This window comes from Tiliqua scincoides, chromosome 3 (genome assembly GCF_035046505.1).
Source record: "Tiliqua scincoides isolate rTilSci1 chromosome 3, rTilSci1.hap2, whole genome shotgun sequence".
Classification (NCBI taxonomy): domain Eukaryota; kingdom Metazoa; phylum Chordata; class Lepidosauria; order Squamata; family Scincidae; genus Tiliqua; species Tiliqua scincoides.
In genome coordinates, this window is record NC_089823.1 from 665,870 (window position 1) to 690,827 (window position 24,958).

The 24,958-nt window shown below is 52.2% G+C and overlaps 2 protein-coding genes across 2 annotated transcripts; one reads left to right on the plus strand and one right to left on the minus strand.

The window, feature by feature from the left end:
• Window positions 1-2,212: 2,212 nt before the first annotated feature.
• Window positions 2,213-3,736, minus strand: LOC136646038 (cystatin-B-like). Its single transcript, XM_066622587.1, has 3 exons — window positions 3,671-3,736; window positions 3,232-3,333; window positions 2,213-2,347 (listed from the first exon to the last, which is right to left on the minus strand). The coding sequence occupies exons 1-3, from the start codon at window positions 3,734-3,736 to the stop codon at window positions 2,213-2,215; spliced, it is 303 nt and encodes a 100-aa protein (XP_066478684.1).
• A 15,721-nt stretch (window positions 3,737-19,457) lies between these two features.
• LOC136643874 (olfactory receptor 52W1-like) lies at window positions 19,458-20,424 on the plus strand. Its single transcript, XM_066619288.1, is given in 2 exon segments — window positions 19,458-20,290; window positions 20,292-20,424. Coding segments are annotated over 2 exon segments (966 nt in total).
• Window positions 20,425-24,958: the final 4,534 nt, after the last annotated feature.

Genomic DNA, 24,958 nt, shown 5'->3' on the forward strand with positions numbered 1-24,958 from the left:
TTCATATGACAGGAAAGGAATCACGCAAATCTTGATCGTATTTCAAGATACAGGAGAGCACAATTTTCATGTGGGCTGCCCTTTCAGCAGTAACACTTCAGCACTGCTCAGCAGCTGGGAACCCAAGGGCTGGATAAAAAGCTACTGTGGGTCGCATTTGGCCCCTGGGCCTTATGTTTCACACCCCGGTCTAGATAGACAGAAGACACCTAAGGAGGGACATGATTGAGACTTATGAAATGATGCATGGGATGAATAGAGTGGATGGGGGAAGTTCCAAACCAGGCCTAGGGGATAGCCACTAAAATTGACTGGCAGGAGCAGCAGAACAGGTAGAATATTTCTTTACCCAATACATAATTAGTCTGTGGAACTCCTTATCACAGGATGTGGTGATGAAAGCCTAGATGCCTTTAATAGGGGATTGGCCAGATTGATGAAGAAAAGTCCATCGCGGATTACGAGCTAAGGTGAATGTATGCAACCTCTGGGCTTTAGAGCTAGCCTGTCTCTAATGCCAGGTGCAAGAGAGTGGCAACAGGATATGGGTTTCTCCTTGTCTTGAGTGTTTCCTGAGTGTTCCCACAGTTGGTTATTGTGAGATGCAGGAAGCTGGACAAGGCCCTTTGGCCTGATCCAGCAGGGCTCTTTTTATGCTCAGGGCCACCAGCTCTTGAAAGAAGCCTTGCAGGGAGGATGGCTCTGACCATGGTTGTCAGCCTGAGGGCACCACAGACCTTCCCCGAGCTTCAGCAGTGGCCTGAGTCTTTGAGCTGCCATTCTCAGAAGCAGGGGCTGGGTCCCACCAGGCCACTGTTGTCCTGCCCAAGTAGGAAACATATTCTCAAATAAAAGTAAACCAGCTCCCCCTTGCGGCCTTTGTCAGAAAAGGCCTCTTGCCGCTGCTCCTCGAGTGATGGGAGCTGTGCTGCAACCAGCCGCATAGCCACTTTTCTTCAGAGCTGGCAGTCACAGCAGAAAGTGGCCACATGCACGTCCCTCCCAGCTCTGAAGGCCACAGAGCGACCTGCCAGGCCGGGGTGCCAGTTGTAGGGAGGTGGCTCTGGACTTGGGCGCCATGGGCTCTGCCTGGAACCCCAGAGTGGAAGCCAGGTGTTTGCGCCACTCCCACCCTCGCCAGGACAGTGCCTCCTGGTGTGCCCAGGTGAGTGTTGCTGCCTGCTGAGCTGGTTGCTTCCCGTGTGGCAGGGGGTCTTTGCACAAACTCTGATGGGCTCTAAAGCTCTCCGCTTTGTGCTGAGTGCGAAGGTGCTGTAATGTTGGTAATGGAGATTAGCCTACCATGCGATGGGCGGCCACTTGGTGCTGTGCCAGTACTCGGCTTTTGAATCGAGTTTCTGTGGCAACTCCTTGTCCCTGGGACTGTTGTAGTTAATTGTACCTCCTGTGTTGCTGTTGGCTACTTTGGGCCTCCTTCCAGAGACAAAAAGCAGAGGGAAGGCGTGGAATAGAGCAGCGTGGAAGTTTGTTGCCGGCAGGCCATGGTGTTTCAGGAGCTACTTTGGACCAACTCTGCCCATAAAGGGCCCAGCGGCCTCCTTAGTGAACTGTGGCAGCCCCAAGCCCGGGCTGGGCCAGTGCTTCTCTGTGGCCCCGATCCCTCCGGATAGTGCCCCCATTGCAGACCAGAGCCAAATGCCAGCAGGGAGGCCCCTTGCAGAGAGCACTGCACCAGCAGCCCGTCCCCGAGCCAGAGGAGGCAAGCTCCTCCTTACCTTTCCCCAGTCCCAGAGGCGCCCCCAGGTCAGCTTCTCCCTCTCGCGGTAGTGGCTCCCCACCCCCAAAGCCCTTCCAGGGATATTGGGGACCTGGCTCCCCTGGGCTCTGGTGTGGCAGCCTCTGTGTCCCTGGAGCAAAAGCCCACAGGTGGCGGCTGCTGCTGCTGTGACTGGACCACGCAACTTGTGGTGCCAAGCAGGGCAGTGGGGCTCTCTCTGGGTGCTGGTTCCTGCAGTCCCTGGTGCAGGGGCCTCTGTGGCACATCGCTGTGGTTAGAAGGCAGCTAGCTGGGCAGCAGTGGAGGACCACCTGTGGTTTTGGCTTCTCCACCCCCTTGACGCCCCCTCACTTGGGTGCCAGGGCCTGGCTCTCCCCGTGATGGACTCCCCCAGGCTGCTGCCTTTTCTCCGTTTACTGGGCCAGCTCCACCACCACAGAGATGCTGTCTGGTCTTCCTTTTTATTGGTGGCTGCTAGAAGTAGGTGAGGGGGTCTGTCCTGGTGTGGCGCAGCTGGCAGCCCTGCAGCTCCACCTGCCCCCCGTTGACCGGCAGGGCTTGGAAGACGCGCAGGTGGGCGTAGCTGTGTGTGCCATCGCCGTACTGGACCTGCAAGGAGGAGGAAGCCACACGCTGGAAAGGGGCGGTAGCCTGCCCCTGGAGCTCCCCCCTCTGGCTACCTAGGAAAGGGGCCAGCACAGAGCTGCCCACTGAGCTGAAGGATCCAGCCTCAGCCACACACTCCTTCCCTGAAGGCCAGAGACTCCTCCACTCCCTTGGCCCTGCTCCATTACTGGGAAACCAGTCGGGGAAAGGACCCCAATTTGGACATGAGCCAAATCCCCTCCCCCGCATTGGGAAAAAGCTGGATAGCGTGAGGAGCAAATGGAATGCCTGGAAAGTGCTGCCCCGCCTCAGACGCATGCAGCTGCCACGCGGTCCCCAGTGGAAAAGGACAGGAGTGGCAGCAGGGAGGGGGCGAGATAAGCAGCACCCAGGGCACGGGGGGGGGGCTGGGGCCAGGTCCCCTCCACCTGCGCCAGCAGCAGAGGTGCGCGGACGGAGTTGGACAGTCCACCATTCCCTTTGGGGTGGGGAGGGAGCCTTGGGCATGAGTCGCGTGGGTCAGAAAGCCCCTGAGAGCAGCTCTCAAGTTCTGCTCCTGAGTTGTGGCTTCTGATGCCTGCCCAGTTTTGCAGGACTCTTATCCTTGCTCTGTGGAAACACGGGAATCAATCCTTGTCGCCCCCTTCTGGGGGGGGGGAATTGATGGGGCCTGAATGCCTGCTGTGAGTGGTTAGTGGGAGGGGGCGTCCAGTGACCTGGTCTCTCTTGCGTAGTTTCCTCCGGTGGGAAGCAGCAGAGGCTGGAACTGGGCATTCAGGCAACGGAGTCAGGTCATTCGGGATGGAGGAGGCTGAGACCCCCACCCCACCCTCTGAAGGGCAGCCTTTGGGCCCAGCCGGCTACCAGTTCTATCCCCAGCCACTGACCTTGATGAAGTAGTTGTTGCCGGCGACCACCTGTGTTCTGTACTCAATCGCCCAGAGGATGGCGAAGGTCTGGTTCTCTCTGGACTCCAGCTGGCTCCTCACCTGGGGCAGGAAGAAGCAAAAACTGCTGGCGTTCTTCTCACAAGCACAAAGCACATGAGACCGTGGCCTGCCAGCTGAGGTTCAGGGGTGGCACAGAGTGGTTTGGCTCCTTCCAGGGTTACCCAAGGCTCTCCAGTGGGAGGTGGGGAGCTCCTGTGCCCCTCCGGAGGACTTGAGGGGGCTGTTTTGCACAGGTGACGCCTGGAGGAGCCCAGTTCTGCTGCCCGCTTGAACTTGGATGAAGCAGGCTTGAGCTCAGCAGTGGGCAGCGGGCAAATGGTGGCTCCGTCTCTGAAGCTCTCCCTGTCTTTGGCAGGACCCGGGGCAGCCACCTTACCTGATCGGTAATGGCTTGCACAGCAGCCGTGGCTGGCTGGGTGGGAGATAGTCCTCCAACACTCATGGTGCCCCAGCAGCTCCCAGAGAGACACGTTTCAAAGCAGCACAGCAGGGACTGGGCAAGCTGGTCCCTGGCTGCACTGAGAGTGAGAGTGAGCAAGCAAGCTTTGCACTCCGTAGGTCTCTGTGCAGCAAACGCACACCCCCGCAGCTGTTGAAGGAGGCGGCTGAACCGGACGGGGTGGAAACACCTTGCTTGGCTCCCCAGCCTGCTGCAACAAGAAAGGCGAGGACCTGCTGGCTGCTGATTGACAGCGTGGCTGGATGAAGGCCAAGCAAAGCACAGCAACCACCTTCACAGCTGGGGCAGGGCCTTCCTGGGGCATCAGGGTGCTGGAACAAACAGTCCCCTTGCCCCTGAACCAGCAGCCAGACTCTTCTGGTCCTTTGGGGGCAAATGAATGAATCAGCAGCCAGACTCTTCTGCTCCTGGGGCAGGAGGTCTGGTCTAGAGGGTTGAGCCTCCATTTGCCTGAAGATAACATCCAAAGGTCGCCAGTTCGAGGCCACCGGCACCGTGAATGGCGAGACCTTGAAGCAGCTGACAAGTCTAGCTGAGTTATTCCACCTGCTCTTTGGAGAGAGGAAGGAGCTGCTCGTCAGCCTGCGTGGGAGGAATCTGGAGGCCAGAAAGTGATAACAGGCCACAAAAGATCCATCTGAAATGTTGTGCGGTTCTTGAAAGATAGAACCTTTCTTCACTTGTAAAAATCCCTACCAGTGGCGTCACTAGGATTCGCATTACCTGGTGCGGGAGGCCTCCGCGTCACCCCATGCAGTGAGCGGGGTGTTGTACACTCCCAGGGTTTTGGGGTGCTTAGAGTTCTTGGTTCTCGAACCCTAGAGCCCTCAAGGACCCCTGTTCGGTAGTACTGCCACCACCCTGTATGTGCCAGTGTCTCGGTTCAGGGACACTGAGACCCTCTAGGCTTAATTCTATCCCTTGCAGGCACTGAGCACTTTCTCCAATTAAAGCCTCAGTCCTCAAGTTACTAGACCTCAATGAGTATTTGGTAGCTTGCTGATTCTGAACCTTTGTCCCCAAACAACTCAGTAAAAGGATTTTTACTTTATTAAGTAGGTAGGGTTACATAAGTTACAAAAGGCAGCAAATGCCAGAGGCGCAAAACTTCTAGGAAACATATCAGCATTAAAATAACAAAGCTAGCTGGCTATCTCTATTATTCCCTAACTCTTACCTGGGTCAGCTTTCTTTTGTAGATCTTTCCTCCAGGTTACCTATGAGGCCACATGGCCCTGGTGGACCAGGCTCTCCCTGCAGGATGTTGCACCCACCCTTTCCCCCCAAAAAAGAGACCCGACACCCCCTTTGGGCTTTGTTCTTATACATCTCATGCTAACAGGATGGAGGTCACTCTGTACTTATTTAAACTGTCCAATCAGAACTCTTGGGGACAGAATCTTCCCAAAGTGGGGCTGGACGCTAGCCCTCTCAGCCCTCCCGTCCCTACAGCTGCATTCCATCCTTGATGGGCCCCTTTCTGTCTGCACAGGTGCTACATTATGACCTTCCATGGAGTTGTAAATTCTGTTGGCTGTTGTTACGCACATCCTTGCAGCTAGGAACTGCAAGCCGCTTCTCTGTTACTGGTTTAGTTTGGTTTGGGCTCTACATGCTACTAGGCCTAAACTGTACATATGCATGACACGGGGCAACGGCCCAGGTGGTTGGCATGGTGATGTACCATCACTCACCCCCACTGGTTATTTGGCTGTACCTTTTGTTAGAACGCAGATATTTCAACATGGTTTGTTTCATTGCGTTCTGCATGAAATTATGCATTGATTGATATATAACATGATGGGATTATTCCTCCAAACTCTGATTTTAGTGAGTTTGAAAACTTGTACACACACACACACACACACACACACACACACACACACACACACACACACACCCAGTGTCAACTTACTAACAACTTATTGCAGCAGTTCTCAAACTTTTAGCACTGGGACACACTTTTTAGAATGAGGGTATGTCCAGGACCCATTAGATGTCATGGCCAGAAGTGACATCATCAAGCAAATTAAATAAATAATTATAAATAATTAAAATAAAATAAGGAGGAGCCAGTCCTGTTCCACCAAGTGAATCTACTTGGAAGGAAGTCCTATTGTGGTCAATGGGGCTTACTCTCAGGAAAGTGTGGGTAGGATTGTAGCCTGTGAGCTCAAGCCTATGCATGTAGATGTTAGGTAAGAACCAGGCTATGTCCTACTTCAGAGCAGGGTGCAGTCAAACATGCAGACACAGCAGAGTCTTCAATTGCAACATCTCCAGCTGCTGGAAGGAACCCCTGTCTGGGGAGGGGCTGGGATAAGGCACAGGCTGGGAGTCTCATCAGGGCCCCAAAGGCACAGCCTGGTGAGACAAGGCTGAGCCCAGCCAAGGGACTTGCCCTCGTCAGCAGGGCTCCTGCCTGCTGCAGGACTGGCCAGAAACACCCGTGGCAGGAACCAAGGAAATGCTACTGGGGGGGGGGGGGCGTGCATGTGGTTCCCTGGAGCAGGATGTGGAGGGCCAGGCCCGCCCTTCCGAGGGGAAAGTGGCCAAGGCATAAGGCAGCCCCCGATACGGAGGAGCCCTTCACAGTTGGTGCCAAAGCAGAGAGAGGCCAGTCTCTGGGGACGAGGAGAGGATCCATTGACAAAGAATGGACATCAACGTCTGCCAGAGGTGCCCTTTCTCCAGTGGCTGGAGGAGAATGCAGGAAGCAGCATCAGTCAGCCCATCCCTACATGTGCGCATGGCCAGCTTGTGGCAGGTGAATGTTTGTAATTGTATCACTCTTGCTACAGGGGACCAGAGGTTATTTGTGCAAAGTGCGCCCTTTTTGCGCCAAGTGCCCTCTCGCCAGGGTTCCCATCACCACCGCTCCCCTTTGGGAGACCGAACCTTTGCCTCTGAGCTGCAGTCTCCCTGGCAAGCTCACCCTGGCTTCAGTGGTGAGCATGGCATGTGGTGGTTGGCTGCTCCAGGTGCAGGCTATTCTGTGCTCCACTGTCTGAAAGGGGCTGGGGTGGGAGGAGTGGTTTTCTGGTGGCTTCCCTTCCCCGTGGTTCCCTATGGGAGGAGTCCTTCCTAAGCCAGCTCTGTTGTTGGTGTTTTGGGCTTTGGAAGATGTCTGAAGGCGAGTTGGACTCCTCCTTGTCCTTCCCACGTTACGTCCCGTCTCCTCTCTGTTTGGGCCTCTCCATCAGCGGAACTGCACTGGACTATGAGTGGCACATGGCATTTATCCAGAGTTGCACTGGCATCCAGGCGGGCGGGCAGGCAAGCTTCTGCACTGGTGGGTGTCCTTGCACTGTATTTGTGGAGATCTGCTCAAGGACAGGCCTGGGCTGTCGGGCACAGAGAATTAAGTGGCTGACAGACTGTCAGGAATGGATGCAGCTGTGCACCAGCCAAAGTGAGCAGAGGCCTGCTGGGCCATGGCTGGGGTCTGGATAGCCTCTCTAAGGCTGGTTCCAGGTGCCTCTGCAAGTTGCAGGCCTGGTCCTTTAAGGGGAGCGTAACCCTGCCCAGAGCAGGCACACACCTTGCAAGGCGGCAGAGGCAGGAAAGCCTGTCTGGGCTGGATTCCGTTTCCTTTTGCTTTCACGGAGTCGAGACCCATCACGTTCCTGTCTTATCCCCTTGCAGAACTCTCTCTTTCTCCCTCTCCCTCCCCCCAGGCCTAGCTGCTCCACACAAAGACTGATGGTCACCTTTCTCCCCCCTTCACAGGACAGCAGGGCAAAGAGATGACCTTCTTGTGCAGCAGTTTTCAACTACTGTGCTGCGGCACATTGATGTGCCATGAATGGTCTGCAGATGTGCCACAGGAGTTTGGGGGAGAGTCACACACAGGTGGGTCCTTATCTGTGAGTTCAGAATGCACAGATTCAACTCAAGGCAGGTCCTCAACCCACATCTGGAGGGTCGACCTGTACCCTCCAGATGTGACTGGAGATCTTCTGAGATGCAGGGAGGCTGCGAGGGGCCTCCCTGTACTTCAGAACACCTCTCCAGATGCAGAGGGCACTTTGGTCACGTGTGGAGGTCCTCTACGGCGCCACCCACTGGTCCTGTTACCTGCGAATTTTGGCATCTGTGGGGGTTCCAGGCATGGAACACCTGCATATGTCGGGGACTGACTATATTATTAGGGCTATTGGGGGATGTGAATCCCCAGCCAGGATTGCAGCCTGACTTGTCAATTGTCAGAAAACTGATGGTGTGCCTTGACAATTTTAGTGCCTTCTCAGTGTGCCAGAAGATGAAAAAGACTGAAAACCGGGTAAACTAACTGGGTAAGAGGCACTTTCCAAGTGGGTGCTCCTCTTTTATTTAGCAGAGGGAGAGTAACTGGCCCACCTCACCCCAGCAGCATCTTTTCGAGTGGCTGTCTGCTGATCTTCTTTTGCATACTCTTAGATTGTGAGCCCTTCTGGGACAGGGAGCCATCAGTTGTTGGATTTCTCTCTGTCAACCACTTTGTGAACTTTTCAATGAAAAGCAGTATAGAAATACTGTTAATAATAATAAAATTGCTGGTCTAGTGCTTTGGTTGCATCTGTTTATTGCCTCAGTTTTGTTTTGTGATCCCCCCCCACCTGCGATTGTAAACGAGCCCTTCAATGAAACCATTAATTGTCCTCTACCCAAGACTGGTGTTTGGTGTTTCTACAGAAAGTGCCAGCAAGTGCTACTGGTCTGCAGTACTTATGTGGTGCCCAGTGCCTGGATCTCAGGGGAACGTTTTGGGACAAGCGGGGCCTGTACAAGAGGGACGGGCTCCATTTGAACCAGAATGGAACCAGACTGCTGGCGCATAACATTAAAAAGGTGGCAGAGCAGCTTTTAAACTGATCCCTGGGGGAAGGCCGACAGGAGCCGAGGGGCATCCGGTCCGGGACTCCTCATCCCTATGGGGAGGGCAGAGGCAGACAAGACAAAGGCAGAGTAGGAGAAGAAATGGGGAATGGTAGCGTGATGGGATGTGATAGATGGTTTGGCTCAGTGAGAGGATGTGGGGACAAAGGAGTGCATAAGCAGCCCATCCTGGGGCATTCCATGTACAAATGCTTTTATGCGATTGCCCGAAGTCTCCGAGCAAAGATGGGAGAACTGGACTGTCTGGTGACAAGGGAAAACATTGACATAGTGGGCATAACGGAAACCTGGTGGAATGCGGAGAATCAGTGGGATACCGCAATCCCGGGCTATAAACTCTACAGGAGGGACAGGCAGGGGCGTGTTGGAGGTGGGGTGGCCCTTTATGTTAAGGAAGGGATAGAATCCAGCAAAGTAGAGATTGAAGGTGGGTCCGACTCCACCGTAGAATCTCTGTGGGTTAAATTACCAGGCTTGTGCAGCGATGTAATACTGGGGGCGTGCTATCGTCCTCCAGACCAGAAATCGGATGGGGACCTTGAAATGAGGAAACAGATCAGGGAGGTGACAAGGAGGGACAGGGTTGTAATCATGGGGGACTTCAATTATCCTCATATTGACTGGGTCAATTTGTGTTCTGGTCACGATAAGGAAACCGGATTTCTTGACGTGCTAAATGACTGTGGCTTAGAGCAGCTAGTCATGGAGCCCACCAGAGGACAGGTGACTCTGGATTTAATTTTGTGCGGTATGCAGGACCTGGTTAGAGATGTAAACGTTACTGAGCCATTGGGGAACAGTGATCATGCTGCGATCCGTTTTGACGTGCACGCTGGGGGAAGAATACCAGGCAAATCTCTAACAAAAACCCTTGACTTCCGACGGGCGGACTTCCCTCAGATGAGGAGGCTGGTTAGAAGGAGGTTGAAAGGGAGGGTAAAAAGAGTCCAATCTCTCCAGAGTGCATGGAGGCTGCTTAAAACAACAGTAATAGAGGCCCAGCAGAGGTGTATACTGCAAAGAAAGAAGGGTTCCACTAAATCCAGGAGGGTGCCCGCATGGCTAACCAGCCAAGTTAGAGAGGCTGTGAAGGGCAAGAAAGCTTCCTTCTGTAAATGGAAGTCTTGCCCTAATGAGGAGAATAAAAAGGAACATATACTGTGGCAAAAGAAATGTAAAAAGGTGATACGGGAGGCCAAGTGAGACTATGAGGAACGCATGGCCAGCAACATTAAGGGGAATAATAAAAGCTTCTTCAAATATGTTAGAAGCAGGAAACCCGCCAGAGAAGCGGTTGGCCCTCTGGATGGTGAGGGAGGGAAAGGGGAGATAAAAGGAGACTTAGAGATGGCAGAGAAATTAAATGAGTTCTTTGCATCTGTCTTCACGGCAGAAGACCTCGGGCAGATACCGCTGCCCGAACGGCCCCTCCTAACCTTAACTCCTAGGAGTTAAGTCAGATAGAGGTTAAAAGAGAAGATGTTTCAGACCTCATTGATAAATTAAAGATCAATAGGTCACCGGGCCCTGATGGCATCCACCCAAGGGTTATTAAGGAATTGAAGAATGAAGTTGCAGATCTCTTGACTAAGGTATGCAACTTGTCCCTAAAAACTGCCACGGTGCCAGAAGATTGGAGGATAGCAAATGTCACACCTATTTTTAAAAAGGGAAAGAGGGGGGACCCAGGAAACTATAGGCCGGTCAGCCTAACATCCATACCGGGTAAGATGGTGGAATGCCTCATCAAAGATAGGATCTCAAAACACATAGACGAACAGGCCTTGCTGAGGGAGAGTCAGCATGGCTTCTGTAAGGGTAAGTCTTGCCTCACGAACCTTATAGAATTCTTTGAAAAGGTCAACAGGCATGTGGATGCGGGAGAACCCGTGGACATTATATATCTGGACTTTCAGAAGGCATTTGACACGGTCCCTCACCAAAGGCTACTGAAAAAACTCCACAGTCAGGGAATTAGAGGACAGGTCCTCTCGTGGATTGAGAACTGGTTGGAGGCCAGGAAGCAGAGAGTGGGTGTCAATGGGCAATTTTCACAATGGAGAGAGGTGAAAAGCGGTGTGCCCCAAGGATCTGTCCTGGGACCGGTGCTTTTCAACCTCTTCATAAATGACCTGGAGACAGGGTTGAGCAGTGAAGTGGCTAAGTTTGCAGACAACACCAAACTTTTCCGAGTGGTAAAGACCAGAAGTGATTGTGAGGAGCTCCAGAAGGATCTCTCCAGACTGGCAGAATGGGCAGCAAAATGGCAGATGCGCTTCAATGTCAGTAAGTGTAAAGTCATGCACATTGGGGCAAAAAATCAAAACTTTAGATATTGGCTGATGGGTTCTGAGCTGTCTGTGACAGATCAGGAGATAGATCTTGGGGTGGTGGTGGATAGGTCGATGAAAGTGTCGACCCAATGTGCGGTGGCAGTGAAGAAGGCCAATTCTATGCTTGGGATCATTAGGAAGGGTATTGAGAACAAAACGGCTAGTATTATAATGCCGTTGTACAAATCGATGGTAAGGCCACACCTGGAGTATTGTGTCCAGTTCTGGTCGCCGCATCTCAAAAAAGACATAGTGGAAATGGAAAAGGTGCAAAAGAGAGCGACTAAGATGATTACGGGGCTGGGGCACCTTCCTTATGAGGAAAGGCTACGGCGTTTGGGCCTCTTCAGCCTAGAAAAGAGACGCTTGAGGGGGGACATGATTGAGACATACAAAATTATGCAGGGGATGGACAGAGTGGATAGGGAGATGCTCTTTACACTCTCACATAATACCAGAACCAGGGGACATCCACTAAAATTGAGTGTTGAGAGAGTTAGGACAGACAAAAGAAAATATTTCTTTACTCAGCGCGTGGTCGGTCTGTGGAACTCCTTGCCACAGGATGTGGTGCTGGCGTCTAGCCTAGACGCCTTTAAAAGGGGACTGGACGAGTTTCTGGAGGAAAAATCCATTATGGGGTACAAGCCATGATGAGTATGCGCAACCTCCTGATTTTAGGAATGGGTTAAGTCAGAATGCCAGATGCAGGGGAGGGCACCAGGATGAGGTCTCTTGTTATCTGGTGTGCTCCCTGGGGCATTTGGTGGGCCGCTGTGAGATACAGGAAGCTGGACTAGATGGGCCTATGGCCTGATCCAGTGGGGCTGTTCTTATGTTCTTATGTTCTCAGCAGAAGTGTGGTTACAAGTTACACTTGTTGTCTGTCTGAGTGTGCATCCACTTGACAGCCACAGTTCTTGAGCCAGCAGGTGCCTCAAGCACCACAGCTTCTTTAGGCATGTGTATCGCTCTGCAGCTAGGTCAGGGCTGAAGATTTGGTGTGGACAATTTGGGTGCTCCTTTTTTTAGCAGGGGGAGAGTAACTCACCCCAGCACTGTCTGTTCTAGAGGCTATCTGCTGGTATTCATTTGCATCTTTTTAGATTGTGAGCCCTTTTGGGACAGGGAGCCATTTAGTTATTTGATTTTTCTCTATAAACCGCTTTGTGAACTTTAGTTGAAAAGCGGTATATAAATACTGTTAATAATAATAGTAATTTGTGAACTGATTGTATTTGATTTTGTATTGGGGCAGAAGGAAGTTCATTTGCACATCCTTTTTTTGAACACATTTTTGAAAATGTGTGCATTGTAAAACAGACAGCAACACAAATTAAAAGGCAAAGCAGAGAAAACACACACACACACACACACACACACACACACACATATGACAAGAGGGTTTAGATATACACATTACTGACATCTCAGTAAAGATGCAGTCAAACTGGAGTGGGTTCCACGAAGAGTGACAAGGACAATCAGAGGGCTGGAGAACAAGCCCTACAAGGAGAGGTGAATGCAGCATGTTTAGCCTGGAGAAGGCTGGGAGGGGATGTGGTGGGGCTCCTTCAATGCCTGAACGGTTGTAGAAGAAGGAACAAATCTGTTGTCAACTGCCTCCGAGAGCAGAACTAGATCCAGTGGGTAAAAACTGAGAGGAGGTTCTGGGTGGACGTCAGGAAGAAATTCTGGGTGCTCAGGGCAGTTTGGCAGTAGAACAGATTGTCCGGGGAGGTGATGGATTCTTCTTCACTGTAGATCTCCAAGCAGAGGCTTGACAGGCACCCACTGGAGATGCTCTAGGAGAATTTCCTGCTTGAGGCACAGGGCTGGACTAGATGACCTTGCGGGCCCCTTCCAACTCTGATTCACCATATACTTAGTCAACTCAAGGTGACACACAAAATAAATATAATAAAATGCTGTGGCACAAGTTAGTCTTAGCAGATCTTTTCGTGGGGGGGGGGGGTTCTGAAAAAGTAAAAAGGGAAGGCCAATTATCAGGGGAGGGGTAGAGTTGCTGCACTTTGTATGAAGGAGTTCAGTCATGGGCAGCATCTCCAGGTGGGACGGAGAGAAAAAAAACCACCTGAACTCTGGGGAGTTGACAAGGTGGAGCCTCTGTGGGCTGCCTTGGCAGTTGGCACAAGGCAGTGTCCTGTCTTCTGACCAAAATGGAAGCAACCGCTGTTCCTGATGGGTGGTGTCCATTTTGTCAAGGAGGCTGGTTCCCATCCTTGGTGTGCCTGACATCCGTTTGTGGGGTGGTGACTTGGCTGTGATCCCCAGGCAGGCATGGCCTCACTCCTTCAGCCCTGGAGAGGTGCTGGCCATTGTGGCAAGACTGGCAGTCTGAATTGGCAGTCTGCACCAGCCAGGAGAAGCCTCCCTTGGCTTGAAACCGGATGTGGCCGGGGGGGGGGGGGAGAAAAGGCAAAAGATCAGACAAAGCCCCTCCCAAAGATTTGCAGGGATCCCTAAGGGGGGCTGTGGGCAAGGACCATCACAAGGCATGGGGCAAGTGAAGCAACCGCCTTGACGTTGTTAAGGGAATCCTAGTTCTGTTCTCCCAGCAACCTGGTCCTTCCCACTCACAAGCAGCAGGGCTAGAAGCCATGTTTTTGTCTAAACAGCAGCAGTTCTCCAGAGACGGAACAGACAGTGCACCTCCCAGCATCCTCGGGTACAAGGAAGAAACCGCTGGTTGGATGAAGTCCTGGCTCCATCCAGTTGGGTGGTTTACGCCCATATTGTACAAATCAATGCAAAGGCCACACCTGGAGTATTCTGTCCAGTTCTGGTCACCACATCTCAAAAAGGACACAGTGGAAATGGAAAGGGTGCAGAAGAGAGCAACCAAAATGGATGACCGGGCTGGGGCACCTTCCCTATGAGGAAAGGCTACAGTGTTTGCGGCTCTTCAAGAGATGTCTGAGGGGGGACATGATTGAGACATACAAAATTATGCAGGGGATGGATAAAGAGATGCTTTTTTCCCTCTCACATAACACCAGAACCAGGGAATATCCACTAAAATTGAGTGTTGGGAGAATTAGGACAGACAAAAGAAAATATTTATTTACTCAAGAGTGTAGCGAGTGTGTGGAACTCCTTGCCATAGGATGTGGTGATGGCATCTGACCTAGATGTCTTTAAGAGAGGATTAGACAAATTTCTGGAGGAAAAATCCATTATGGGTTACAAGCCATGATGTGCATGTGCAACCTCCTGATTTTAGAAATGGGCTATGTCAGAATGCCAATGCAAGGGAGGGCACCAGGATGAGGTCACATGTACACCGATGGGTTCTGAGCTGCCTGTCACAAATCAGGAGAAGGATCTTGGGGTGCTGGTGAACAGCTCCATGAAAGTGTCGATCCAATGTGTGGCGGCAGTGAAGAAGGCCAGTTCCATGCACGGATTATTTTTAAAAGGGTTGAAAATAAAACTGCCAATATTGTGCCATTGTTCAAATCGATGGTAAGGCCTCATCTGGAGTATTGTGTCCACATCGCAAAAGGATTTGATGAAACTGGAAAAGGTGCAGAAGAGAGCAACCAAAATTATCACTGGGTTGGGGCACCTCCCTTGGGAGAAAAGGCTACAGCACTTGAGGCTCTTCAATCTAGACAGGTGCCTGAGGCTGCAATCCTAGGCACGCTTTCCTGAGAGCATCCACTGAAGTCAGGGGACATCCACTAGAGTTGAGTGTTGGGAGAGTTAGGACAGACAGAAGAAAATACTTCTTTACCCAGAGTGTAATGAGTCTGTGGAATTCCTCGCCACAAGAAGTAGTGATGGCATCTTGCCTAGATGCCTTTAAGAGGGGATTGGACAAATTTCTGGAGGAAACATTCATCATGGGTTACAAGTCATGGTAGGTACAAGTTGAGACTAATTATTCGCGTGGGTTCCGTTCCAAGCACTAGATGGCAAAAAACGCACTATAGCAAATCAATTTAAAAAGCAAAGTTTCTTTGCTCCAGTGATTTAAAAACAGCCTTGCTGACCTTTTGACTCTAAGATAAAAGTCATTAAGAAGACAATCCATCAACCAGTCCTCCTCCAAGAGCTTAGAAAGCTTCACTCAGCCCCTCCCTTCACCAATGCAAAGTGATCACCTTTCTTTCAGGTGCTCAGGGGGAAGGGAGGGGTCACCTGGAGAGAGGAGGATTGATGGATTGTCAGCCAGCTGCCCCCCCCTCTCTCTCATTAAGGAGGCTATTGTTAAAGTACTGGTCAGTTTTTTAAACTGATTTTAAAGGGATGCATTTTTCCCCTTCTCCAGGGATCAGCACATTCCTTCTCATTTGCAGGGGCCATTTGTGTTGAGTCTAATCCCTGTATAAAAAATCTGTGTATAAATAGGCTGGACCTGTATCTGCAAGCTCCTGATTTTAGAGGTAGGCTGCCTCTAATTGCCAGGTGCAGGGGAGGGCACCAGGACACAGGTTGTATGTGTTGTCTTGTGTGCTCCCTGAAGCACTTGGAGGGCCACTGTGGGATACAGGAAGCTGGATTAGATGGGCCTTTGATCCAGTGGGATTCTTCTTATGTTCTTAGGAGAGTAAGCCCCAATGAAGAAACTGGAATTTACTTCTGAGAAGACAAGTGTAGGTTAGTGCTCTGAGAGATACAAAATCATGCATGGGGTGGATAAAAATAAGTTTTCTTCCTTCTTGTGCAACATCAGAACCAGGGGACAGCCACTCAAATTGAGCAGTGGGAGAGTCAGAACTGAGAAAATAAAATATTTCTTTAATCAGCGCATAATTAATCTGTGAAACTCCTTGCCACAGTGTTGTGATGGCAACTGTGATGGCTTGAAAAGGGGATTAGACAGATTTGTGGAGGAAAAGTCCATCACAGGTTACAAGTCTTGATGGGTATGTATGTGCAACCTTCTGATTTCAGAAGTGGGTTACCGCAGAATGCCAGATGCACGAGAGTGGCAAGGATGCAGGAAGCAGGGGTCTTGTTGGCTTGAGTGGTCCCCAAGGCATCTGGTGGGCCACTGTGAGGAGATGCTGGAAGCTGGGCCTCCTCTGGTCTTCTCCAGCAGGGCTCTTCTTGTGTTCTTCTGCTCTCCTGGGCGAGGACAGCCAATTCAGCAGCATGTCTGAATGCCCAGCCCAATCCTGTGCCCCACCATCTGGCGCCGTGCAGCCGTGGCCACAAGACCCGCAAGAGGTAAGTAAAATACTTCTGAAATCAAAAAGAAAGAAATGAACTTTTGTGGTCGAATAAAGTGTTTTAATTTTTTCTCACACCAGAAAAAAGTGAGTTTTTTGTCCCCTTGCCTAAAACAGAAAAAGACGCTGAAGGATTTAAAGTTCTATCAGACAGAACTTATCATCTTGATATGACGCTGAGGCCCACAAAGTGGCCCTGCACACTCCAGCGTCCAGACCGCCACCCCCTCGTTCTGCCAGGTTGACAGGGATGGTGCACTCTGCCTCTCTGGAACCTCCAGGGTTCTTCGCTTCCTGGACCCGCTCCAGACTCCACTCAGTCCAGAGAGAGGAGGGGTCCACTGGGGCTTGTCGGCATATCCCATAAATGCTGCCACCTCTGCAATAAAGCTGCCGAGGCTGGTGCGTGACGACTCCACCACACCTGGACATTGCCGCTGCCTCCTGCAGGGGTGAGTCTGCGCCAAGAGCCTCAGTGCTGGCCTGGGGAAAGCCACCCCAGCTGGAGCTGTCCTGGCGCAGGCAGAAAAGACACCGCAGCAGCAGAAGGCCCGGGTGCCCTGCCTCCCGCTCCTGAACCACCTTCGCCCCCCACTGCCCAAGGGGCCTCCTTGCACATCATTTCAGGCCAGTCTGCACTGTGGCCTCGAAGTGGTCAACTTGCACTTCCAAACCCAGACACGAAGGCAAGTGCAGGTCTAGAGAGATGTCCTGCCCCTCCCTGGCAATACCCTGGGCAGAGCTGGGGGGGAGGCAGGCAGGCAGCTTATACACATGGCATGAGAGACTTCCGGCCCTCCTTGGCTCCCAGGAGTTCTGTCCTGGCCGGATCCCTAAACTCTGCCTCAAAGGCTGGAGGGTCATTGTACCGTGAAGTGGGGGGGGGCCCTGCACGGTCCACCCCTGCCGGCGCAGGCTTTCACAGCCACAACACTTCCTAGACCTGCCCCTCCAGGCTCTGCTGAGCGACTTGCAGCAATGAAGAGTCTCTCTTGCCTTCCAAGGCAGGACCGTCCCACCGACCCCCAGCTCAGGAAGTTCTTCCTGTCACCATAATCCCCTCTGTTGCCATTCCAGCCTGTCCTTCCTGGCCCTGCCCTCCAGAACAACCAAGAACAAATCCGGCCCCTCTTCCACATGACTGCTCCTCACATCCCACGTCCTCTGTTCACCTTCTCTTCCCCAAACTAAACATGGCCAGCTCCTTCAACCTGTCTCCTCACCATCCTTGTCCTGCTCTGGTCCTGCTCCCTCCCACCAATTTGTCAAAGATCCTCTTGCGCTGCAGGGCCAAGTCCTGGATACAGCATTCCAGATGGGGTCTGACCAAACCAGAATACATCTCAGGTTCTTGATACTAGACTAGCGTTGATGCAGCCTAGAACCACATTTGCCTTCTTTGCCGCAGCATCAAACTGCCTGCTCTTGTTCAGTTTAACTGTGGAACACCTAGAAGTCCGCTTTAAAAGCCTGGAACCGTTTTCACGCATACTGCTCCCCAGGCAAGTATCCCCAGTCTGTGCTTCTGGCTTTTGTCCCCAAATGCAGAACTTTACCTCGATCCCTTTGTGTATCAAGGATCCCCTTGAAGCGCTTTGTGTCTCCAGCCTGCCAGAATTATCCCGGATCCTTGTCCTGTCCTGCAACAAAGCCGACCATTTCTTCAAGTGAACGTGGTCTCCTTACTTTTATGAATCAAACGTGTCAATCATATGTGTTTCATTTCACAGGGATTCTTAAGCACGAGGCCAGTTTCTGTGATAAACATTTTGGAAAGTAGGCTGGGGTGGGCTTCAGTGCAAAGGAATTGTGGTTACGCCAGAGTAGGGCCTGTGGGTCTCATGCATGCCCCGTTTAGCTCAGCAGCGTCCTGACCGGTACAGGAGAGGCACCTTTTTGAACTCAAGAAGAATGCACCTGCCCTGGCACAGCGAGGCTCCCTGGGCACTGAAAGAGGCTGCCACTGATGTTGGCACAGTGTGACTCTGCTGCCTGCTTTCTGCGAACAAATGTTCTGACTCAGAGGAAAGCCGCTTGGGTCTGGTCTGTTTCCAATGGCTGCCAGCAGTCCGGTGCGGTGCTTTTCCACTGCAGATGTGGTGGCTCCGACTGCCAGGATTCTGCCTCGAAAGGAACAAGGGCTGACCACGTCCCACTTATTTGATTTTGCCAAAGGGGCTTCTGGGCTTTGGCTCCTGGCAGAGACCCAGCGGAGTGCCTTTTGGGCTGCTGCTCACGGTTGTTCGCTGCCGTCCTTCTCTGCTTGTTCGGTTTTTCTGATTTGAAATGGTTGTTGTCCACTGTCTTGGGGGCCTTGCTGGCGTACAGGCAGCAGGTCACGTTTCAAGTCCAGGTCAGGGAAGAGGACTCAGGGACTGGCAGGCAGTGCTGGGGGCTGCCAAGCCATGCGGGTCCAACTTCCGCCTGCCACCAGGCATCAGGGAGGGTCCAGTATGGGGGGAAAGAGCAGCCCAGTGCTGATGCTCGATGCTGCTCTTGGGCAGGGGCAAGGGGTGGGGGGTGAGATGTTGTCCTGGACTGAGACTGGAACAAAGCTCCATCCAGCAGGTTTAGACTCACCCACACAGTTGTCTCCTCACCAGCAGATTCCTGGGACACCCTCCTGCTGCGGCGGCTCTGGAAACGATTGCTGCTGCCAAGGACCCGAGCACGAGCCGTGGCTCCTTCATTCGGGTGTCTGCAGGCACTAGGAGGGCTGGCTCTGACTGAAACCGCTTTTCCAGTACGTTGTCATGCTGGGAAACCGGCTGAAACCTCCAGGTGATTTTCGGAGTCCCTTGGAGATGGTTGCTGATGCCTGGAGACTGCAGGCCAATCCTGGAGGGCTGCATCGCTCATGGCCAGCGACACCCACAGCGCAAGCTCAAAGAGCCATCAGTGCTGAAGCTGCAGCCCAGAAGCTCCTGAGGCCTCTCAGAACGCAGAGGACATTATGCGGCTTTTAGCGTGGTGGTGACCCCAGCGGGCTGCTGCTGCTGTGCTGGCCTCTTGCTGGACACTTGCCCTCATCTGCCTTTGCGCTTCTGGGCCCTGGTGGGGGCAAATGCAAACCTGCACACAACATGCCACCTCTGCTAGTGTTGCTGCTGCTACTCTGCCCGTTCTTCCCCACAGGATGTAGCAGAACTTCCGGCTCCAGAAGAGAGGAAGAGAATGGCTGAATCCGCCCTTTGGAGGAGGCCGGCAGACCACTGGACAACTTCTCCCTGTGGGTAGGAGTGCTCCTGCACCAGGCCGCTCCCTGCCCCAATCACACCTTCCCCCAAATCCACCATGGCCCTCCTGCAGCTTGTCGCAGAGATGTGCAATGCCAGTCAAATCCCTCCTTCCTCCTTCCAGCTGGTTGGGATCCCAGAGCTGGAGGCTGCCCAGATCTGGCTCTCCCTCCCCCTCTGCTGCATGTACGTCCTGGCCTTGGTGGGGAACGTCACTGTCGTTCTGGTGGTGGAGACTGACCGGAGCCTGCACCAGCCCATGTTCTTCCTTGCCGTCCTGGCCATCACTGACCTGGGTCTCTCCACCTCCATCGTGCCCACGATGCTCAGCGTCTTCTGGCTTGGTGCCAGCGAGATTGGCTTTGGCGCCTGCCTGGCCCAGATGTTCTTCATCCACGCCTTCACGGCCATGGAGTCGGGGGTGCTGCTGGCCATGGCCTTTGACCGCTACGTGGCCATCTGCTCCCCGCTGAGGTACACAGTGGTGCTGACCACCCGCCTCATCGCAAAAGCAACCCTGGCACTGGTGCTGCGGGCGGTGCTGATCGTGGCCCCCTTCCCACTGCTGGTGAAACGCTTCCGCCACTTCTGCACCAACATTGCCCCCCACTGCTACTGCGAGCACATGGCACTCGTGAAGCTAGTCTGCGGGGACACCAGTGCCAACAACCTCTATGGCCTGATCCTCTCCCTCACAGTGTCAGGCTTGGACATCCTGGGCATCTCCTCTTCCTGCGCACTGATCCTCCAGGCAGTGCTGAGGCTGCCATCCAGGGAGGCCCAGCACAAGGCCTTTGGCACCTGTGGGGCGCACATCAGCATCATCCTCATCTTCTACATCCCGGGGCTCTTCATGTACTTGACTCACCGCTTTGGCCAGTGTCCCCCGCCCTGTCCACATCATCCTGTCCATCCTGTACCTCCTGGTGCCCCCCATGTGCAACCCCCTCATCTACGGGGCCAAGACCAGACAGATCCGGACCAGGGTACGGAGGCTGTTCTTGCTAGCAACGGCAGACCTTTGACCCACAGCCTGCCGGGGGGGGGCAGGATGGCACAGCCTGTGCAGTAACAGCAGAGGAAGCCCTTTCATGGCCAGTGGCACTGGGAGGTGGGGGGTCTCTTCCTCAGCCCCATCTGCTCCTCTGGGAAGCAGCTTCCAGGATGAGCACAGGAAGTTGGCCTCAGAGAGTGCTCAGCCCTCCCTGGCTCTCAGGTGGCTCCGCCTGGGTGGGGAGGACACTGGCACTTCTCTGAGTTGTCTTGTCCTCCCACCTGGTGTTGGCCATTCAGAGCCCCGAAGAGGCTCCTGTCTGGGAACCAGTCTTTGGAGGAGGGTGCTGTTGAGAGGCCTTGGTCTGTTGCTGAACCCACCTCTGTCAGTCACCTGTTTTTCCCTTTGATGTTATCACTTTTTTTTGGGGGGGGGGGGGGTTCATTGTCCTTGAAAATGACAATAAAACACTGTTTATTGCTGCTGTTTTGACCCGCCTGGTTTTTGTTCACTTGGGAAGGAGTTGACTGGAAATGGAAAAGGTGCAAAAGAGAGCGACTAAGATGATTACTGGGCTGGGGCTCCTTCCTTATGAGGAAAGGATACGGCCTTTGGGCCTCTTCAGCCTAGAAAAGAGACGCCTGAGGGGGGACATGATTGAGACATACAAAATTATGCAGGGGATGGACAGAGTGGATAGGGAGATGCTCTTTACACTCTCACATAACACCAGAACCAGGGGACATCCACTAAAATTGAGTGTTGGGCGGGTTAGGACAGACAAAAGAAAATATTTCTTTACTCAGTGTGTGGTTGGTCTGTGGAACTCTTTGCCACAGGATGTGGTGATGGCATCTGGCCTGGATGCCCTTAAAAGGGAATTGGACAAGTTACTGGAGGAAAAATCCATTACGGGTTACAAGCCATGATGTGTGTATGCAACCTCCTGATTTTAGAAATGGGCTATGTCAGAATGCCAGAATGCCAGATGCAAGGGAGGGCACCAGGATGAGGTCTCTTGTTATCTGGTGTGCTCCCTGGGGCATTTGGTGGGCCTCTGTGAGATACAGGAAGCTGGACTAGATGGGCCTATGGCCTGATCTAGGATTGGGCTGGGCATTCAGACGTGCTGCTGAATTGGCTGTCCTCGCCCAGGAGAGCAGAAGAACACAAGAAGAGCCCTGCTGGAGCAGACCAGAGGAGGCCCAGCTTCCAGCATCTCCTCACAGTGGCCCACCAGATGCCTTGGGGACCACTCAAGCCAACAAGACCCCTGCTTCCTGCATCCTTGCCACTCTCGTGCATCTGGCATTCTGCGGTAACCCACTTCTGAAATCAGAAGGTTGCACATACATACCCATCAAGACTTTTCCTCCACAAATCTGTCTAATCCCCTTTTCAAGCCATCACAGTTGCCATCACAACACTGTGGCAAGGAGTTTCACAGATTAATTATGCGCTGATTAAAGAAATATTTTATTTTCTCAGTTCTGACTCTCCCACTGCTCAATTTGAGTGGCTGTCCCCTGGTTCTGATGTTGCACAAGAAGGAAGAAAACTTATTTTTATCCACCCCATGCATGATTTTGTATCTCTCAGAGCACTAACCTACACTTGTCTTCTCAGAAGTATATTCCAGTTTCTTCATTGGGGCTTACTCTCCTAAGAACATAAGAAGAATCCCACTGGATCAAAGGCCCATCTAATCCAGCTTCCTGTATCCCACAGTGGCCCTCCAAGTGCTTCAGGGAGCACACAAGACAACACATACAACCTGTGTCCTGGTGCCCTCCCCTGCACCTGGCAATTAGAGGCAGCCTACCTCTAAAATCAGGAGCTTGCAGATACAGGTCCAGCCTATTTATACACAGATTTTTTATACAGGGATTAGACTCAACACAAATGGCCCCTGCAAATGAGAAGGAATGTGCTGATCCCTGGAGAAGGGGAAAAATGCATCCCTTTAAAATCAGTTTAAAAAACTGACCAGTACTTTAACAATAGCCTCCTTAATGAGAGAGAGGGGGGGGCAGCTGGCTGACAATCCATCAATCCTCCTCTCTCCAGGTGACCCCTCCCTTCCCCCTGAGCACCTGAAAGAAAGGTGATCACTTTGCATTGGTGAAGGGAGGGGCTGAGTGAAGCTTTCTAAGCTCTTGGAGGAGGACTGGTTGATGGATTGTCTTCTTAATGACTTTTATCTTAGAGTCAAAAGGTCAGCAAGGCTGTTTTTAAATCACTGGAGCAAAGAAACTTTGCTTTTTAAATTGATTTGCTATAGTGCGTTTTTTGCCATCTAGTGCTTGGAACGGAACCCACGCGAATAATTAGTCTCAACCTGTACCTACCATGACTTGTAACCCATGATGAATGTTTCCTCCAGAAATTTGTCCAATCCCCTCTTAAAGGCATCTAGGCAAGATGCCATCACTACTTCTTGTGGCGAGGAATTCCACAGACTCATTACACTCTGGGTAAAGAAGTATTTTCTTCTGTCTGTCCTAACTCTCCCAACACTCAACTCTAGTGGATGTCCCCTGACTTCAGTGGATGCTCTCAGGAAAGCGTGCCTAGGATTGCAGCCTCAGGCACCTGTCTAGATTGAAGAGCCTCAAGTGCTGTAGCCTTTTCTCCCAAGGGAGGTGCCCCAACCCAGTGATAATTTTGGTTGCTCTCTTCTGCACCTTTTCCAGTTTCATCAAATCCTTTTGCGATGTGGACACAATACTCCAGATGAGGCCTTACCATCGATTTGAACAATGGCACAATATTGGCAGTTTTATTTTCAACCCTTTTAAAAATAATCCCGTGCATGGAACTGGCCTTCTTCACTGCCGCCACGCATTGGATCGACACTTTCATGGAGCTGTTCACCAGCACCCCAAGATCCTTCTCCTGATTTGTGACAGGCAGCTCAGAACCCATCGGTGTACATGTGAAGTTTTGAATTTTTGCCCCATTGTGCATCACTTTACTGACTTTGAAGTGCATCGGCCATTTCGTTTTCCTCATGAGTGGAAAGAAAACAGGACTGTGAGGCAGCTCTGAGGGGGTGGTTTTGGTTTATTAGTAAAAATGGTTGTATTTCATTTTTTGATGCAAATTTCACATTATTTCATGTTATTTCTCATTTTCCATCTTCACACACCTCTACCATTGGAGCAGCAAGGGTTTAACCCATGGTAAGGGCATGAAAATTCCTTTATCTTGAGGAGACTTCCGGACAGCCTCTGCATGCTCCATTGGCATCGGCAGCATCTGCAGGGGCAGCTTTAGTCAGGATTGGGGCCTGCAGGACTCTAGGGGACAATGCACTGCCCCCTAGAGTCCTGCAGGCGGTGCTGCACCCACCTCCCATCACTTTTCTCCTGATCTCTCCATGTGCAAGCAGGTCTCCCCAAGAGCTCTGCCAAGCAGTGCAGGTGTCCACCACTCCATGAGGTCCACACACCTGTGCAAAGGGAATTGCTCAAGGAGTCCCTGTTCCATCCTGGGAGCTGTGCAGCCAGTAGAGCTGTAGCTGCTTGTGAATTGTCAGCAAAAAGTTTTCCTCCGAAACCTTGTGACTGCCTCTGCTGCCTGCAGACTAGCAGGGCTGGTGAGAACCAGTTAAAAGAAGAATCTTCCACCTGAAGACCCCACTTGGTTCAGACCTTCTCCAGCCTGGGGCAGGTGCAGCGTTTTTCCTCCCCTGATGCCCTCAGATGTGTACCTCTGTGTTCCTCAACCTCTGTGGGCCACAATTCTAGAGAGCTTCTGCCAGCACCTCTGTGTGTCCCCTGTGGGTGTTCACCATTATTTACAGGTCTATTGAAATGATTTTATGCCCCTTCAGTAAAAATAAAAGATACTAGAGGGGTGTGTGGAGTAAAAGTAAGATGAAAACACAATCAAATACGTAGTAAATCAGCAAGAAAATGATAGACAATAAAACAGCAGCTGCCTCAGTGAAAACTGCAGGAAGTAGTGGAGGGAAGTGAGCAGTGGGGCCCCTCAAGACTCCCTGCTTTCTAGTTTCTCCACAAACCATCTGGCGTGAGTGGAGAGAGGGCCGTGTCTGCAGATGGCACGAACCATCCAAGGTGCTCAAACCCACAAGGGCGTGTGAGGAGCTGCTAACAGCCTCTCCAACAGACAAGATGGGTGGGGTGAATGGGCAGCTAAAGAGCAAGTGCTGCTCCGTGACACACTTTGGGAAGCCCATTCAGAGACATTCAGGGCAGTTCTCAGAAATGCCGGAACGCAAACAGTTTGAGCGCTGGCTCCTAGTCATTGGGGTTCAGCAGCAGGAAACTGTTGGATTCCAGTTGCAGGAGAGCCACGGGAGGAGAGGGGTATACCTTTCCCTCTTGCTCCTGGGGGGCCACCCCTTGGGGCAGGTGGTGGACATGGAGGGAAATAGGGTGCTGGCCTGGGTGGCCCCCCCCCGGGCCTGATCCAGTAGCCAGACTCTTCTTGCATTTTGTTTAGAGTTTCCAAAGTGTGTTGCACATTTCCATCAGCTCCACTATGCACATAAAAGGCTCATCCAGTTTGTGTGATGCTCCAGGTCAACTTTCCCATGA

What these genes read in the sequence shown, in the direction of transcription:
- LOC136646038 (XM_066622587.1), bottom strand. Translation starts at nt 3,736, where the DNA reads ATGAGTGTTGGAGGACTATCTCCCACCCAGCCAGCCACGGCTGCTGTG. An exon ending in TGCAAGCCATTACCGATCAG is followed by an intron (nt 3,334 to 3,670) that starts GTAAGGTGGCTG and finishes TTCCTGCCCCAG; the next exon opens with GTGAGGAGCCAGCTGGAGTC. An exon ending in GCAACAACTACTTCATCAAG is followed by an intron (nt 2,348 to 3,231) that starts GTCAGTGGCTGG and finishes TCCTCCTTGCAG; the next exon opens with GTCCAGTACGGCGATGGCAC.